This window comes from Diabrotica virgifera, chromosome 10 (genome assembly GCF_917563875.1).
Source record: "Diabrotica virgifera virgifera chromosome 10, PGI_DIABVI_V3a".
In the NCBI taxonomy this organism is placed as follows: domain Eukaryota; kingdom Metazoa; phylum Arthropoda; class Insecta; order Coleoptera; family Chrysomelidae; genus Diabrotica; species Diabrotica virgifera.
Window position 1 is genome coordinate 89,042,355 of NC_065452.1, and position 20,287 is coordinate 89,062,641.

At 33.1% G+C, this 20,287-nt stretch overlaps 1 protein-coding gene across 3 annotated transcripts in view; it reads right to left on the reverse strand.

Annotated features, from left to right (window-relative positions):
- Positions 1 to 20,287, reverse strand: part of LOC114337973 (epidermal growth factor receptor kinase substrate 8) — a 165,064-nt gene that overhangs the window by 61,393 nt on the left and 83,384 nt on the right. For all 3 annotated transcript variants that reach the window (XM_028288557.2, XM_050641255.1, XM_028288558.2), the window contains one exon: positions 431 to 577. In XM_028288557.2, the coding sequence (XP_028144358.1) occupies positions 431 to 577 (147 nt within the window). The remainder of the gene's footprint in view (positions 1 to 430; positions 578 to 20,287) is intronic.

Here is a 20,287-nt window from a genome sequence, read left to right on the forward strand (position 1 = left end):
AGATCGGTACCATAAAGTTCTCGGGCGGCCCTTCCGTCCAGCGTTTTCTATTATAGACTGATTCTGACGTCATCCTGGTCCTGAACAAAATGCAAAAAGTTGCAAGCTGTTAGGTGCTGTATTTAAAAATCGATTTATTCCGGTGTTTATTGTTCCAAATGCCCTGGTCTATATACCAAAAGAAATATTTCATCAGTTTGTTTAATGTAAAAGAGATTTAAAATCAAATCTTATCCTTAACAGAAACAGGTACTGTTAATAAATAACTTAGTATAATATTCGCACCTAAAAATCACTATATAATTCACTGCACACACTCTTCCAGGATTGTCATAAATACCTAACAATGTTCTCATTTCTTACATAATCTCAGTAATGCTTTATTCATAAGTAGAAGAATAGTCACTTGATGCATTATTCAAAGAATTACCTGAAATATGTGCATTTCTGTGGGGTGGGATTGGTTTGAATTTGTTACGATAAAGACTAGTATATTATTATACATGTCCATGGGGTCTTGACTCATGAAGGCGCTCGGTTCTTGTATTGAGCTGGCAGGAAATCGTTCCATCACACTCTAAAACAAAAAAAAACAAATTATGGAACATGCTGAGAATAAAATTTAAATAAAACTTTATAAATACAAATAAAAAATTGTGTCTTGTAAAATAAAGACATATTTTTATCAAACGATCCTGCAAAAAATATTACCATTATGACTCCATATGGGGTGGGGGGTATATGCGCCATAAAAAGTCATAAAGTTTATGCCCTAACAACTGATTTTTGCAGGATTGTTTATTAAAAATATTTACAATTAACTGGTAATATGGTCCAACATATTTTTAAGGGTACTCCAGGTGTTGGACGCACCAAAGTTTAGAAACCTATATTTACGAAACGGCCCTCTCGCGAAAATTTTCCGTAATAGAAAAGTTGTCCGACTCGTGAAGTCGTAGGCCCAAGATCTATTTTGTTTTATTGCAAATTTAAAATTATTAGACGAAAACTTATTGGTACACTTTCCTGGTGATACGTCTTTCAATGCCAGATGGCGCTAGCCACCTACTATCATCACTTCGGTTGCAATGGGTGGGAAAAGCTCTCGATGCGAATCAATTAGAATATGGAGAACAGTGCCTACGTTCTTTCCGATGAGGCTCCAATAAGAGTCGAAAATCGCGATTCAAGGGACTGAACTGCACTCCGTATTCTAATTGAAAAGTAAGATTGTTTTGCCTTCGCATTGCAACTGAATAAAAATGGTATACATTTTTATTAAAATTATTAGATATTAGTTGTTATTGCTTTAACTAATGTTAGGATTAAAACAGCTTGATATTGTTTTAAAAATTTAAACTTTTACAATAAAAAATAATTATTGTCATATTTATGGCGAAATTTATAAATAAAATAACTAATAATACTTCTTTTTTTGTTACAGGTAAATAATACTTCTTTAATAAACCGATTAATCGGTAATTTTACAAAGTTATTTTTCTACTTATAATTATTTTTTATTTTATTTGAAACTTGTATATTTAGAATCTACTCTGCACAAAGGAGTATTAAGTAAAACTGATGCATTATGTAATGCCTTTGTAGGTGTAGCCAGTCAGTGCCGGTTCACCTAAGTCTTCTGGCCACTGTCTCTTGAGTAGAGATTTAAAATTTCCGGAAAATTTGGGTGCAGGAAAAAACCTGTTTTTTCCGGAAACAAAACAGGAAAAATACGGAAAAATTGATATTTGTTACAATATACTAAACAAATTCTGCATCCCGTATCAAAATCGATAAATTTAGTAGAATTCGATAGACCTATATTATCAGAAGTGCCTTTTGTCTTTAAGTAGGTACATAAAAGACACAATATTAAAAAATATTCCCCAACAAGTTAACCAGACTAGTTCTCTTATCGAAAGATTGCTAAAATATGTATGTTGAAAAACGCTACGAATTTTGTTCTCAGCTGATTCACTTGGCAGCCTCTTGATGCTCGCTTTAAAGAAGAATAATTGAATGAAGACCAACTAATGGAAGCCATAGACTTCATTTCTTGAAATGGCTTGTTCACTAAGGCCCCGGTCTTTTCACCTCCGAATAACTAGTTATCGGGAAGTTTATTTACATGTAATCTGCCGGATAAACTTCCCGATAACTATTTATTCGGAGTTAAAAAGACTGGGCCTAAACCTAGATGTAGGGAAGGTGATGGCAAATCTAGCCCAATTTAGAACAAAAACTGGATTTTTTAGTCGAAATTCTTTATGGGATAGTGTAAATATGTAGTACTAATCCCGTTATATGGTAGCAAGGTTTATGTACATCGCAGCCACTTATGCCAATTGCCTCCCGAATTTTAAATGGACCTCCATATTCCGCCTCGTCATGCGTCAGAAAGAAACTGGTCTTTACACGGCCTCATATATACAAGCAAAAAAATATGTTATCACAAGATAAAATTTATAAGTTGTTGCTATTCATTTAAATTTGGTTATAAACGAAAAACATATTTATTTGTTAATATCTGTTAATATCTGGCCAATACTAGACCAGATCCACTTTTAAAAGATACTGACAAAAATCATGTTGTTTGTGTTATCCGTTCAGGATGGTGAAGCGGAGATCGAGTCTAAATCAGATGCTTGGTCTGAAGATTCAGACTCAGATAAAAATATACCACTGAGCAATTTGGTTAAATATTGTGCTTTCTACCTTTGAAGTTTCTGTTTTGACACTTACAATTAAAGTCTCTTAGTTTAAGTAGGTACACTTAAGTCTCAATTAAAAAATATTTCAAAGTTTCCCATTTTTTCCAATGGTCTGGAAAAAAACGGAAAAAACCTGTTTTTCCTCAATTTTTCCCGTTTTTTTCCGATGTGTTAATTCTCTACTCTTGAGTCTTCGAACTGGTAATGGACGATTGTAAGCGATGAAATCAGCTCATTGCTATGATTCATGCTTTATGTTTGGTCGCATGTTGTCCTATTACGTCTTTAAGGAATGGTATTTCTATGTCCTCATGTAAGAATTGGTTTGAAATAACAGGGTGAATTTGCTATGATTCTTAGTTTTTGATTGGTATGTCTGCAGAATTTTGATGTTTGATGGTTTCGGACATCCCCATAATTAAATCCCGTAGGTCCATAGAGGCTTTAGTATTATTTTGTATATTGCCAGTTTTTTTTCTATGGATAATTGTGATCTTCTACCAAGAAGCCAATTCATTTGTCTGGTTTTTAATTGAAGCTCCTGTTTTTGGTTTATTGTGACATGTGGACAATTTACATGTCTGTTTGTAAATGTAATGTGAGCTGATTTTTCGTTGGTTACTTTGATTTTCCACTTTTGGAAGCTTGTTTGAGTCCACTAATGGATAATGGTCGAGCGCAGTTACTGCTGAATCATCGGGAAACGTGGCGATAGTTGTTTCATCTGTAGTTTGGTAGCTTCTATTATCTTTGCTGCCCTTTATGAGTTGGTAGCTTCTATTATCTTTGCTGCTTTCATAGGTTGGTAGCTTCTATTATCTTCGTCCATTTTTACATTAAGTGTGTGTTGGTATAAAATATTACATGTTTTAGACTTCCACTTAAAGTGACGATCACCGGAAGAGAAATAAAGCTTCCCAGGATCTTCTTTTTGAAGATTCATCTATGACATACAACGAAAATTTAAACGAGAAATTGGAAAAATTATTTAAAATATTTTCTCGTAAAACTTTGAAGCTTGAAAGTAATAAAGCCAAGGTCAGGCTCGATGTGCATGCTGCCGGGAAAACTTTCGAAACAGATGACCCAATATGGTTTTAATATCCCAAACATAATATATGACTTGGTCCGAAACTTCAGCGAAACTGGGAGGGCAAGTGTAACAATTGTGACATTTGAACGACCCATCAGAAACGTTGGGCGCCGATGTGTAATAAAATAACTACCACAGAAAGTTGGGGTATGCCCTGTTAGTGTTTCCCTTTTGCATAGGTATATATTCCTAAAGCGTAGTGAATATTTTCGGTGATATGGTGGCTCCCTGACATACTCCACGTTGTATCGGGAATTTGTGAGTTTGATGATCACCCACTCATAACACTTACTGAACATTTTTTGTTGATTTATGGTGTGGCATAATCCACTTTTATGTTTTATTAATTTGTGCTTTTAATTTGGAGACGAATAGAACTTAAATTTACTATTTCTTGTTGTATTTCTACGCTTTATAATACACAGCATTTGTGTAATCCCATTTGCTTCAACGATAGTACTTAGAAATGTGCTAAAAAATGCAAGGTTTCGCTGCTTCACGCGCACAATCGTTTCTCGTATCCTCATCAAGTACCTACTTGTACACAACGAATGGAGCAGATACATTTTGCAGCACAACAAATGTTTACCACAGTTTATAGATAGAGAGGAGACCAGCTAGAACTTTCTTTAAAACTTCATATCTTTTTTTTTATTTCAAAGAGTACCAATATGTGAGGTTATCCATTTCAAAGAGATTTGTACATAATAATCTTTAGAAATAAAAAACGCCAGTGCTAGAGAGAGTCTTCGGTATGATTGGACTTTTGTATTGACAACGCAACTTGAAGCAAGCGTGCCGTTTTAGGAAAAATCTTTACTAAGACACGTGCTGCGATACGAAACGTTGATTGGTGGATATATTAATATAAACAATAACATTCTTGATTAATAAGTCACGAAAGATCGATCAGGTAATATGATTTGTAATGAAAGTGATGGCAATAACCTGTTGTGGTATGAACTCCTTGGAAAATGACTGTGAAAGATGTATCGTGATGCGGTTGTCGATCTAAAACGGAATCTCTAATTACCATTTAAAAGTTTAAAGATCATGGTCATTCTTTTATAGGCAATCTGTCTAGAACAAATAATAGAAAAGCGTTTGGAACACAATATGCAGATACACATGTTATTTATGTATATTCAAAAACCGTATGATAGTACCATTTGCCAAACTGTGGCAGGTACTAGCAGACAGGAAAATGCCACCGATTTACATTAATGCTGTAGGCAGTAGCGGATCCAGGGTTGGGGCACGGGGCACGTGCCCCCCCCCCCTCCCAGACGGATCAAAAATACACTAGATATAATAGATTTTATCGGGGTATATTCCAGACTCCTTGAGTTTGTACCCTATGTGCCCCCCCCCCTAATCGATTTTCTGGATCCGCCCCTGGCTGTAGGGTACGACAATATAACGAGTTTAATAAAGATTGTACAAAACTGCAATTTGCTGATGACCAGATTATCACAGCGAATGCTAAAGATGATCTAAAATACATGACAAGGAAACTTCAAGAGGAATATAAAAAATGGGAGATGGAAATTAATAAAGCAAGAACTAAATACCTGTCAATGGGGACCGATATGACGAACATTACATACATTGGAATATAATGACATAATTATGCTCTGTGACTAATACACGTACCTTGGAGTGATTGTACACAAGAAAAATGACAAAAAAGATAAAGATCGCCAAAGGATTTCTCCAAGGCTGTTGAATTGCATCTACTATACTATATTATAAGGTTTGTTATATTTACTATACTATTTAGGATTTATTAGAATACCTATAGGTATTCTAATGGACCGAAAAAGTTGTGACGTAATTTTCAGGCGGGAAATTTGACTATGTTTCCAAGCACAAATTATGGCTGTCCTTATTGTTACTGAACATAAGGGTCAAAATTAAATCCTATAATGTTCTTTACGAGTTTCTAGGTTCACTAACTCCGAAATAACTATTGAAATATATTTATTATGAAAGTAAATAAGCTTATCTCATGTTTGCATCGATGGAATACAATAAAAAGCTGCTTAAATTGAAATAAGAGTAAAATAAGTTGAATAGTGGAGTGGAACGTGGAGTGGAACTAGGGATGGACTCGAGCCGAGCCAAGCCGAGCTTTTGAAAAGCTTGTGCTCGGCTCGAAATTTCGAGCCGAGCTCGAGATAGAAGCTCGGCTTGAACTTCGAGCTTGCAGGTTGAGCTCGTGGCTCGTGCCGGCTCGGCTCGAATAGTTCGAGCCGAGCCGAGCCGAGCTCAAAAACATAATAATGAATGTAAAATATAACATTCGTAGTAATTTTTTTTACTTATAATAGTCAAATATAAGAAATAATAAGAAATTCACTAAATGCTTTTCACATAATAGCTACATACTCTGTCATAGTAACGTTAGGAGACAAGAAGAGCGAGATATTTTTTTTCTTAGATTAATGAACAAATAGGAGAAATTAAAAATGTTTATTTCACAGTTTGTCTTAATTTCTGTTTAAAAAACTATGATAATGTATGATTTTAGTGTTCGTCCTGAAATAATGTCAGTCTTTTTAAAATAACCGGATTTAAAGGAAGCCAAGAAAATAGTTTTATCGCTGAGAAACTATATAGGTAGATATATTACGATAGTTTAATATAAATTTCAAATAAGATGGCATATTTGTATTAAGTATTATGACAAGATAGTGGATGAATTGTTTGATAACACCCGGATTTCGTATAGTGTAGTGATAATAAATAATACAAATAACAATAAAAAGTAAAGTCTAATACGACCAGACTAATCCATAAATAATCGGAGTAGGAAAAAGCAGCATATTTTATGAAAACATTTTTTTAAATATCAATATTCATATGTACATACAGTGTGGCCAAGCCAAATGGAATAAATTTATTATTTCGTGAATAAGCGCTTTTGGAAAAAAAATCCGAAACAGGTCGGTTTTTATTTTTAAATTACAATTTTTTGGCATATACTCGTATATGATAGTAGCTCATTTGAACGGTTATGAAATTCTCTATTCAGTAATATAAATATTAACATAATATACAGGGTGTCCAATTTTTTTTTAATTAAATTAATTGACACAAAAATGAGAATGTATATGTAATTTATTTAATTCAAAATACATTTTGCTACTGTCAGTAAACAGAAAGAATGTTCATTTGACAAATAAACATAGCTTTTCACTTAAATTCAATGTTCAAGATGCCACTCACCTGCCTCTTGGTAGTTTGAACATTTAATTTAAGCGAAAAGCTGTGTTTATTTGTCAAATAAACATTTTTTATGTTTTCTGACAGCAGTAAAATGTATTGTGAATTAAATAAATTACATACATTCTTCTTTTTGTGTTAATTAATTTAATTCGAATTTTTTTTTGGACACACTGTATACATAATTATGTTAATATTGATATTACTGAATAGAGAATTTAATAACCTTTCAAATGAGCTAGCACATGACCCCTATTCCCATTTAAAAAAATAATCGATTACGTCATGACGCCCAGATGGATGACGTCATTAGTATGATATATGTAGGTATTATATATGCCAAAAAATCGTAATTTAAAAATAAAAATCGACCTGTTTTGAGATCTTTTTCCAAAATCGCTCATTCACGAAATAATGAATTTATTCCATTTGGCTTTGCCACACTGTATAATACTATTGGTAATATTGTAATGTAGTACCTACCACCTAAAAGGCCTGCATAAATAAATAAAAAATATAAATAAAAAGTATCAAGTATTTTATTGTCTTATATTACTAGATTCGCATAAAATAAATCTTTCACTAAACTTAATACAGATGAGTTGTAACTCTTTTTTTTTTTAATTTAAGTAACTAAAAAACCTGTGTCACCTGAAAAATATTTTTGTACACTTACAGTCAATTATAAATAGGTACATAGTATCTCCATTAACATTTTATATCGGAGATACTATTTAAAAAAAAATTACATTGTTAATAAAAATCATTTACAAGAGGAAAGGAGGAAAGTGTAGGTATATATTTAAAAATAACATTATAACTCTATTCTTACCAAATTATACATATACGACTCTACTTCAACAATAAATAAAATTAAACCTAGAACTAATTTAAACGATTAAAATTAAAAAAAAAAATTGTTTTACACATTTTTCAAAATTGGGTTTTCTACCCAAGAGTTTAGACATAAGAGGCACATTCATTAGTCAATCTATTGCGTTGTTTTCGAATAATTAAGCCAGCTTTCGAAAACAATCGCTCAGATGGTACGGACGTAGCAGGAATACTTAGTAAGTCTCTGGCCATTTCAGCAAGAACAGGAAATCTTCCTTTATTTACCTGCCACCACTTTAAAATATCTTCGTTGCCAGTACTTTGCGGGAGTGCTATGTAGTCATAGAATTCAGTACTTAAGTCTTTTGGTTTTGTTATGACCTTTGATTGATAATAGCTTTCGAAATTGATTTCAAGCTCATCTTGTACTTCCATGACCACCGACGATTCAGATGTACTTTGCGTTATATTTTCTACAGCTTGCTGATTTCCTTCATACTTTTTTAACAGTTTTTTAAACACTGAATACGATTCGTTCTTTAAGTCCCTTCCCCAAAGTGAGTTATCAAATGCTTCAAGTTTATGTCTTGGGTCTAAAATAAGTACTGCACAGTAAATCCAATTTGTTTGTCTGTAATGTTTTAAAATTTTATCTCTGGCCTTTTGAAATGCAGTTAAAAGTTGTTCATCTACACAGGAACGATTCGGTTTATCGTCAAGCAACTTTGATTGTAATTCGATTTTGTCTAACAGTATATTTAAACTGACTATCACTGATGGAAGCGTTGCGTATTTGTCTCCTCCAAGGTTTTCGCTTACTATTTTAAACATCTTTAAAAATTTACAGACGGAAGCTAACATCTGCCATTCGTTTTGGTGTAGTCGAAAATTGTTTAATTTATTGACACTGTCGCTTGCACATAGACAGTCGATCCCCTTTTTTAACTTTAATGCGACATCCAACATATCATGAGTGGAGTTCCATCTTGTTGGAACATCCAGAATAGGTGAAATCTGTGTAGATGCCCCAGCAGTTTGGCACGCACTTTTAAAACGGATCCGTAATTTTTCAGATTTTTTTATTTTCTTAAATATATAACGAATTTTATCCAAACAGTTAGTTGGTGTTTGAATATCTTCATCTAGAACATCGTTGTGTTCGAACTCAACCTCTTCATCTACGTTACTGCTTTCTTCATCTTCAGCCTCCCCTCCTACGTCTTCTTCTATTTTCAGAGATTTTAAGCAATCTTGAACAGCCAAGTTCAGAATATGTGCTACACATTTAAAATGTTGATTAACGTCATCAAAAGAAGGAATAAGCTTTTTTAACTCCTGCATGAACGTTGTATTTGCTGCAGTGTTGTCAACAGTTATGCCTTGAATTTTCGATGTGATGCCATAGCTCTGCAAAGATTCATAAAACAACTTGGCAATATCTCTCCCAGTATGAAGCCCATGTGAAGGTGAGAAATCGATAACTACAGACTGGAGTTGCCAATGGTCATCAATAAAGTGGGCGGTGATCCCATAATAAGATTTTCCATTAATTGCCGTCCAGCCATCAATGGTAAAAGATATTCTTGATGTGTTTTGTTGTAGTATATGCATAACTTTTTTTTGATCCTGTTCAAAACGGGACACAACCATTCTCTTTAAAGCTTTTCGTCCAGGCAGGTTTATTCCAGGTTTGATTTGATCGAAGAAGTTCCTTGTTGCTTCGTCGTCAAAAAACGAAAAAGGTAGGTATTTAGTGGCCACCCAATCAACGATAAAGTTTTCATCTTTAGGTTCATTCACGGATTTCTGCAATAAACATAAACGAGTGTAAATTACTTGATATTTGAATGTAAATTTGAATTATTTTTAAAATAAAGCTATTATTTTATTGTATTTATTTTGCTATTTATTATTTCCCAGCCAACATGAATTCACACTAAATTACCAGAGCCCGCTAATAGTTAAAATAGGATTGGAGGTCGTTGGGTAGGTACAATGAACTGCACACTAAAGGGATTACCGAATTGGGCGCTGAATTTTTTGAACTTTTTTTTTGGTTTTTCCATAAATAAACAAATTAAATTGACCTAGTCTTTTAGAAAATTATGAAATATAAAATATTTTAATTATAACTTTTATTTGTTCTTTAAGTCAATATCATTTACATTGTTAAAAAACTAAATCATTGAGAAAAGTAGTAATAGATAATGAGAAATTATCTAATTGTTTAGAATTATTATAGCAGCCCAGCGGGTAAACAAAATTATTTTTACCAACTTTACGGCAATTGAACCAACAAGAATATTAGCAAGAATAAGGAGACAATGGTTGTTAAGTGTTAAATGTTCTTTACGTATTTTATATTTTAATTTTTGGTTCCTTTCAGACTTTTGTAAGCTTTGGTTTCAAACAACACAAAAATAGAAGTAATTAAAAACTAAATTATGGACGAAAACGGCAAGAATTACTTGTCGCAGACGGAAAAGTTTTATAAAAGTAAAATGAAAGTGATAAAACATGGTAAAAAACATAAAAGGGAGTTTGGGTGTGGTACCAATTATTAAAGATAAAATGAGATAAGTTTAAGGTGGTTATGGCGCGTACAATGCGCAAAGGTACCATTTCATCCAAAAAGCGAAAATGTGTGTCGCACCTGGAGCTAGTAAGAGAGGAAGAAGAAGCCGTTATGGTAAAGTTAGGAATGACATGGCGGTAAAGAATATTTATTCTGATGTGGCTCAAGACAAAAAAGGCAAATATGTATAATGATGATGATGTAATAGAAGAGAATATATTAGGCTATTGATTATGTTCAAAATAAGATGGCTAAAAGGAACTACAACGTTCACGGGGTTTTATTGTTTCTTGTTTCATATGGTCAATGGACCTCTAAATATGAAAACACCGCGGAGTGCTTCCATTTACAGGGGTGCGTTTTTGAGAAAGGGGTGAATTAACCCCTATGAACTAAGGTGCATAGTATGAGTTCTATGCCCTTTTAGTACATACATTTCTACAGCAAAATTGTTCGAAATTAAATTTACTATTGAATTATCACCTTTTAAAGTTTAAAAGTGTTTTTTAAAAAATATAATAAAAAAATGCAAATTCATCCTTCCTCTTTAAAATGACGTTTGGCAGAGGTCATCGCTTATAACTCGACAACAACTAATTTTAGACAAATATCACAAGAGACCTTTTTTGCTCAGAATTATCCAAAGAATCTAAAAAGACCTTAATACTATCAATTTCTTTACAGGGCTTCTCATAAAGCCCTTATTTTACCATAATTTGTTAATAACAATTAAACGGACCATATTTGGGCTTCCAGACCACTTCCATTGGATTCAGCGACCCAAAAAACTTATAATACCACCATTAAATCACGGGGAGCTCGAACTTTCCCACGGGACCCCCTCTGTTGCGACTAGACAATGGATCTCGGATTTGCATTTTAGGTTAAGTAGGTATATCAATTTTCATTATAATTAATGCAATTGTTAGTACTGAAAACTAACAGCTTAAAATTTTATAATTTTACTCAGTTTGACAACATTGTTTAACGTTAAGCAATTATTTAATGCCAAATATTTATCAGATTATTACATCGACCAAAATTTTATTAAGAAAATTCCCAAAAAAACTGGTTATGAACAAAAAATTTTATTACACTTTTTTTTCCAACAATAATAAATAAAAACTGAAACATCATGCAAAAAAATAATAAAATATTATTTTTGAATATTTGCATTGTTTTGGCACATCGAAAACTTTGGCGTTAATACTTTGAATATTGACATTACAATAGTAAAATGTGTTCTTACCTTAATTGTTAAGAAATTATGAAGTGGTCCAGCTTTGCTAGTTCCAGGTTGAGAGAGCTTTGGAAAAATAGTACCATATTCCTTTGGATGTTTACTTAATAAGTGCCTTTTTAAAGTAGTTGTAACGGAAAGTTTTACTTTAAACTCACTTTTAATTTTTCGTTTGTTACATAATTTGCATGTCGCTAATTTGTTTATTTTGTCAATAATTTTAAACTCAAAAAAGCATGTAAACTTGCTCCGAAATGTCGAAGTTTCGTCAAGAGTATAATCGCCGCTAACGCTTTCAGTCGACTTAGTTGACACTTCACTATTTTCACTTGGACTTGGAGAAGGAAGATTTGTGTCCATAAAACTATCATCACTATCGTAATTAAACATTTTAAAAACGCGAAAAATTTGGAATTAGGTTCCTAAACAGAAATGGACGAACAGCAACTTCAACTTCTTTCTCAAGACTGAAAAGATTGTAATAACTATTAGATTTCTTTCCTACTACCCGTAAAATACAAAACGTGCTAGTTTTCTTAAAATCGGAATTATTTTCTTAATACCTACAGATTTAGCAAAGTTTATACTGAGAAATAAGTTACAATAAAACATTCAACTGTACAGATTAACAGTAAATTTCTATTGTTAAATTCATATCATTATATCCAAAACCATTCAAGTATGGAGGTACGAGGTAGAATCCCAATTTTATAATCCTCCATAAACTTAAACTGCCTCTTGTAACCTTCTTAAGAATTTGTTTATCAAAAAGACTAACTTCTAGGAATGCGAATATTTACATTTTACCATAACAAAAAAATATGTTCATTAAAATTTTTACCTCTTCCGAGTAACTATAGTAAAAATGAGAAGTACATAACTGCATTTTATAAATCCTATTCAAATATTTAGTGACGATATTAGGGATAATCGAAATGCAAGAATATTATTTAAAAAGGAATTTATACAGAGTGTCCGTAAAATATGTAATAAATTAGATACTTCCTTAATCCTTTTTAAAAATATCTGGAATTCGTGGAGTTTTAATTTTAATGTTCTACCTTCTACCATAAAATTTGATTATACAGGGTGATATACATTAAGCTGATATGTATGAGGTAAATGTACACTCTGTACCTACGTTGTGACATTTTTAGATCGAAAAACTGAGCTGATGTTAAAAAGGTATGATACTTGGGGTCTAACGGACAGAATTTCAAAGATATGCGCTATGAAAATAAATTTTATTGATTTCAAATTATTAATCTAAGAATTTGAAAGTAATCCAGTAATTGATACATGACTTTATCTTAAATTTTCACACTCCCACGTCTTCCAATCCACCTGTTCGGAAAAATTTCGTCTACGTACCTTGGAACATCTACAGCATAATGCGGAGGCGCAATATCCTATTGAAACCATAAACTTTCATCAAAACCTCCAGGATTAATTCTACTGGGAAATAAATAAATTAAAGTAGGTGCGAGATACCCCGTTAAAGACTGATGTTATGCGACTCGTTTCAATTACCTTTGAAAAGTAGGGTCCGATAATTGTTAGCCCACATATTTACCTTTTGCAGGTATTGTGTATGAAGCTGTTATATTTACAAAAAATCCGATGGCGTCATCACCTTTATGTGTATCACTCTGTGTAATTAAATTTGGTTGTAAAATGTAGATCATTAAAATTAAAAATCGACGTGTTTTAGATTTTTTTCAAAAGACTTTTAGTTTAGGAAATATCCCATTTATTTAATACATTACGGACACACTGTATATTGCAAATACATATTTGTCGTCTAAATTACTTATTCTCAAACAAAAGTATCAGTGGTATCAAAAATAAATAGAAAAAATATTAGAGTATTAGCTAAAATATTGACAAGCTCGTTAAGGAAAGCTCGGCTCGTTTCCAATTCAGCTCGGCTCGGCTCGAAAAAAATTTGGCTCGGCTCGAAGCTCGTCTCGCAAGAAACAAACAGGCTTGAGCTCGAAGCTCGGCTCGTCAAACGAGCCGAGCCTCGAGCCGAGCCGAGCTAAGCTCGAGCTTGTGTCCGTCCCTAAGTGGAACGTATGTCGGATCTTTAGTTTTTCGCAAAACAACGTTTGGTCACGTTTGGTTTCAGTTCTGTGTTTCTGTCTCTGTCTATTCTATATGTTTGCATATACTTTTTTTATCTGTCTCTGTCTCTGGGTATAATATAAAATATAAGGTTAGGTTGTAGATAAATAACAATAAAAATAATAATAAAAATATGTAATTATTTTTATTTTACTGTCTCTATGATTAAGGATACTGTGGTTAAGCGTTGATTGATGTATTTGGGGCTGGGGTATAAATATTTCAATCAACGGGTTAAGTTAAAGGTTGTTGTTTTTGTGGTTGTTTTGTTATACAGATTTCGCCTTTCTAATTTCTAATTAATCTAATAATTTCGCCATTATTCAAACAGTTTTTTTCACGGCTAATTATCTGGAATTTCCAATTTTATCGTAAGTACATTTTAATAATTTATTGCTAATTTACATTAAATCCATATTTTCATTTTTCTATTATTAGTGTAGTAAGCTATCTTTGATTCTCGGTTTTTTAAGTTTATTTATGTGTTGAAAAAACTTTTTATTTTCATAGATTTATAATTACGATTTTGTGTAGGATTAGAACTTTGTATTTTCATATTTTGTTTATACAGTCGGTAATAAGTTTTATTAAATAATTAAGTGTATCCAGTTTTCTATTTTATGTAGTAGGATCTTGCTTTCTGTTGGATTATTTAAGCAAGTAAAAATTATTTCGAATTGATTACTAACCTCGTTTTCTACTTTGGATTACATTTTTATGTTTTACCAAAATAACTATTTTTCACAAAGAAAAATAAGGATTTCATGTAAATTATAGCGTTAAAAAACTCAATATAATTAGTCCTGAAAACAACTGTTTAAAGAATGAAATATGAAAAGGACTTTGAATTGAAAGACAGAAACTGTATAATAATGCAATAACAACCTTATACATAGAACAAAAACGTTATAACTAAAAATAAAAATGTATTATATTCAAAATCTTCAGTAAAATTTTACTCGTCAGTAAAATTCAAAATTCCCTCTACAAGTACACAAGCACAAGACTGAAATGGAAATATGACAAATGTCACAAATGGTATTAAAAACCCACAGAACACAAAAAGGAACGTGTTAAGTCCACAGAAAATATACATTTCAATGAGTCCTATGGATAAACCAAACAACAATCAACGACATACGTCTGATACGCTTTTTATTAACTTTTTAAATTAATTTCTAATATTATTTGCATAAAAGGAAAATATAGAATTAAATAAACATAAATATAGAACCAGAAAAAAAATACTACATCAATTAAATACTTTAAAATAAGTCAGAATTTTGAAAAAACATTTTGTGATGGTCTTATGCCATATGTCAATAAGGGTCATAATTAAACTGGAATGGAAACATAGCAGTGCGGATGAAACGTCACACTTTTTCAGACGAGATACACAAAATATTACAAAAAAGACATGAAGAATAGAACAAATGTGGTTTATCAATTAATCCGTCAAAAACACTCATTAGCATAAAAACAATTTTTACAAAATCAGACTTAAGGCTGATTTAAGTTAGGACGGGGCGTTCACGATAGGTGCCGTAGAACAATAGAAAGCGAACGTTCCCGGCACTTCCCGGTGCCGCCCCGTTCCGTTACACGATAAACTAGCCAATGCTTTTCATTTTAGACGATTCTTCAACGTGCCCCGTACAGCCGTGTCGTCCACGTCCCCTCCTAACATAAATCAGCCTCAGAGGAGCCTCGGATTCAGGAGCCACCCAGATCTCGAGGAGCCAGCCTCGGATTCAGGAGCTCAGAATCCGAATAGGCAGATGTTACTTCCGAATTGTCAATACTTAAAAATTATGGATATTGTATCGTATCATAAAACTATAATCAAATGTTTTATACTATATTATATAGGTCCGTATTTTTAACAGCTTCATTTATATTAAAAATAATCGTTTAAAATAGATTAATCAGGTTTTGATAAAATATTTTTGTTATCCATTATAATTTGTTATAGCTTCGTTTAGTTAATATGTAGTTAGATACAATTTGTTATAGCTTACTTGTCGCTTTGTAGCAGATACAACATATTATAGTAGGTACCTACTCATTTTTTTAGAAATAACTTTTCCTTACAATAATGCAAATCACAAAGTGTTATTGACAATACTCTGACACGGTCAAAAGTTATTCTTCTATATATTTTCGAGCCTTAATCTATCCATCTTTAGACATAGGCCTCCCCTTCTCTTTTCCACTGGTTTCTGTCCAGCGCTGTGGTCATCCATCTGGTTCATCTGCTTGTCGGATGGTGTGACCTGCAAATTTCCATTTGAGCTTTGCCACCTGTTCCTTAACGTCTTCACTTTGGTTACTCCTCTGCATGCAGCATCTGTCTTTCCATCGATCTTTGCACTTTTGCCACTTTATCGATATTCTCCTTTGTAAAGGAGCCAAAAGATTATTACCTATTGAAAATTGTCGACCCTTCCTGCAAATGAGCCGATTCAAAGTCATGCTGGAGGGAAAAAAGAGTTGGTAGCGAAGAGAAAATAGTGGCCTAGCGCATCAGGCCTCGATCATCTTAAATATATACGTGATCGACCAACCAAGTGTTATGTAATATGTATATGTGTCACTGGTGACACTCACGAATACACGGAGAAAGCACTCTAACCAGGTGTCCCTTTAGGCAAGTCACCGATAAACAGATATCACGGCAGATGAGGGGCCAGACTGGCATTTTTGGCAGGCACTGTCCGTGCGCTCTAGTCTTTATGAGCCATAGCCAACTCCATAAGAAAAAGTCTATAGAGCCGTCAGTTTTTCTGGTTACAAGTATAGATCGGACAAATCAGACAATTGATGAATGCCACTTTCTTTGCTTGGTGCAAAAATAAAAACCCAACAATAAACCGAATATGGCACAAATAAAAACGAACCACATAAAGTGGGCCCTAAGATACAAGATAACTGCGGAGCAATACAAAACATAGAACATGTACTGACCAGCCCAGCCTGCCTTAGTACCGGCTTCAACGATCTAAAAAAATTTATAATTCCGAACACGAAAAAGTAAAGTGGTAGAGGTAATGGATTTTGACAAGAGCTATGAGCTTGAAAATAACACGTAAACTTATGTACTGCATCGGCATGACTCATAGCTCTTGTCAAAATCCATTACCTGTAATAACAATTGCCATGCAAAATATTTATACGATATGGAAATGTTTACATCAAGTTTTTGTTTACGCAAAAAGAATAACTTATGATAAACGTAAAATTACCAGATAATAATACAGATAATTAAGATGGATTTTTAGTAACTAGATTCAACGTTATATGGGACCCAATGAGAAAGGCCTCTACAAATAATACATAATTAACATTGTTTTTTAGTAACTTCTAAGAGGTCAAAGAGCAGAGATGAAGCAATTGATAGAAGTAAAACATATTGATACAAATATATGGACAACTTACATAAAAAACCTGTATCAAACAGCTAATCACGAAGAACTGGAACCACCAGGATTAGAATTGGATGAGCAAATAGAAATTAGAGGAAGATATAACGAACGCCTTAAAAAAGATGAAAAATCGAAAAGCACCTGGGAAAGATGGAATACCTAATGATATTTTAAAATACGGAGGAGAGAGACTTCACAAAGAACTGAATATCCTGATAAGTAAAATAATAAATACAGGAAGAATTCCAGAAGAATGGAGAACCACTCAAATGATAGTGTTATTTAAGAAAGGTGATAGGGCAGACCCCAGTAACTATAGAGGGATAAATTTACTGAGCACTATACTGAAACTCACAACAAAAATACTGATGGAGAAAATAATGGCGTGCATAAATATATCGGATGAACAACAAGGATTTAGAAGTGGAAGATCATGTAACAATGTAGTTTTTGTGATGAAGGCAAATAGCTGAGAAATCATTAGAATATAACAAGCCTGCATTTTTCTGTTTCATAGAACTAGAGAAACCGTTTGATAGAATACAATTAAAAGATGTGATAAACCTACTACTGAATCGTACCTATCCTTACTGAACAGCGTACTGTGGGATAAAAATATTTCTAAGGAAAATAAAAAAAAGAATATATAACACTATAATAAAAAGCATCACAACATATGGATGCGAAGTTTGGCCCCTAAAAGACAGAACAGAGAAAATGTTAAGAGCAACAGAAATGGACTTCTGGCGCCGTTCGACTGAAATATCTAGACGCGACAGAATAACAAACGAGAGAGTCCGAGAAATCATGGGGGTTACACATACTATTGTTGACGGCATCAGGACGAAACAACTCAGCAGGTACGGACACGTAAGGAGAATGCCGGAGAATAGAAGACCAAGACAAATCCTCGAATGACAACCAAGAGGAAGGCGCAGACCAGGAAGGCCTAGAAGAAGTTGGAGAGAAGGAGTTGATAGAGAAATCAGGGACAGAGAACTCGAGGACGATATATGGAATGACAGAACGATATGGAGATTGGAAATCGGAAGATGTCGAAGAACGTTGTAAACCGATATTATATATATGATAAACCTACTATATGACAAAAATTTACCACTGGATATCATAAAACTGATAGAAAACGTATATGTAAGAAATGAAATAGAAAGGAAAGGCAATGGAATAATAACAGAACCCATAGAAGCAAACATAGGAATATGGCAAGGAGATTCACTAAGCCCTTTACTGTTTATCATAATGTTGGATGCAATAATAAAACAAGTGAAGAAAAAATGAGGGTATAAAATGGGCGATAGAGAGATAAAAATACTCTGTTACGCTGATGACACCGTGTTAGTAGCAGAGTGCGAAGACGACCTACAAAGATTATTGCACGAATTCAACATTAACGCAAAAGAAATGAGTATGAAAATATCAGTCCAGAAAAAAAGCTTAGTAATAGCCAAAGAACCAATAAGATGCAAATTGGAGTTAGACAATCAAATTATACAAGTAATGACTTTTAAATACCCGGGAATTAAGCTATCAGCCGACAACAATATCGAAGAAGAGGTAAAAGACCAAATAATTAAAGCTAGTAGAACGGCCGGATGCCTAAACGACACAATTTGGAAAAACAAACACCTAAGAGTGGAAACAAAGGCCCGAATATATAAGTCAGTTATTAGGCCAATTGTGACTTACACGGCCAAAACAAGACCAGATACAAGCAAAACACAAAGACATCTGGAGACCACCGAAATGAAGATCTTACGAAGGATTGCTGGAAAAAGACTACAGGACAGGGTAAGAAGTGAGGAAATCAGACGCACATGTGGGGCAGACAATATAAATACATGGGGAAAGAACATAAAAGAAGAGTGGAATCAACACATAAGCAGGATGTCTGAATCGAGGATAGTAAGAATAGCAAGGGACAAGTCACCGTTAAGCAGAAGAAGTATAGGACGCCCAAGGAAAAGATGGAATGACAATTTAAGGACAGAATGAAAGGCACCGTTGAAGAAAAACTGGCAGTACTGCCTATAGAAAAGAAGAAGAAGAAGAAGAAGAAGAAGAAGAAGAAGAAGAAGAAGAAGAAGAAGAAGAAGAAGAAGAAGAAGAAGAAGAAGAAGAAGAAGAAGAAGAAGAAGAAGAAGTTACTGCTTAATATGGTTATTATTATCCCCTAAACATTCTAACATCTATATTAATTTATTTTGGCCATGTAAAATCCCAACTGAGTTGATGGAAATCAATTTTATTAACAGAAGTAAAAAACTCTCACTCTTGAAATAGAATATTCATTCTGAAACACTTGTTTCTTATGTGTCTTGAATATATTTTTATTATATAACAACTGACAGAATGAATAATTATTTCATGAAATACATAGATTAGCATAAATTTCAAAACTGTCAATGTTAGATGTAAATTCGTCGTCCTACTTGTTTTAAAATACATTTTAATTCATACATTTGATAATACTCCAACTGAATTTACAAATTAAGAAAATAACCTAATAACATACCAAAAACTTCTGTCAAACAATCGAGAAATGGTCGAAAACTGTCTCTATACGATTTAAGACTATCAGATTTGTAGCCTTTGGAAGATACTAGAAGAACCCAAGCATCTACCATCTACCCAAGATCTACCAAGCATCGAACTAGACAGTACTGTGTTATAAAATTTCTTCAAAATGCAACGACGGAAGAACTAAGAGGAAACGCCGTAAATAATGTTCCCAGAAAAAGGTTTATACGTATACTTGCCATCAAATTATTGCCGAAAACATTAATCTTATGCTTATTACAAAGTCATTTTTTTATTTGAATGGTGTGGTTACCTAAGTTTCCGGCACAGACAGAAATTATAAATTTTAATCTATTGTCTCTTTATTTATTATACCTGCTATTCAGTATGTTTACTTTTCGAAACTTAAGGACACCACTCAAATACAGATGACTTTGTAATAGGATCAAGATACGGGTTTTCTGCAATAATTTGATGGCAAGTATACCATTGTGAAATTTGCTGCAATAACACGTCGATTTTTTA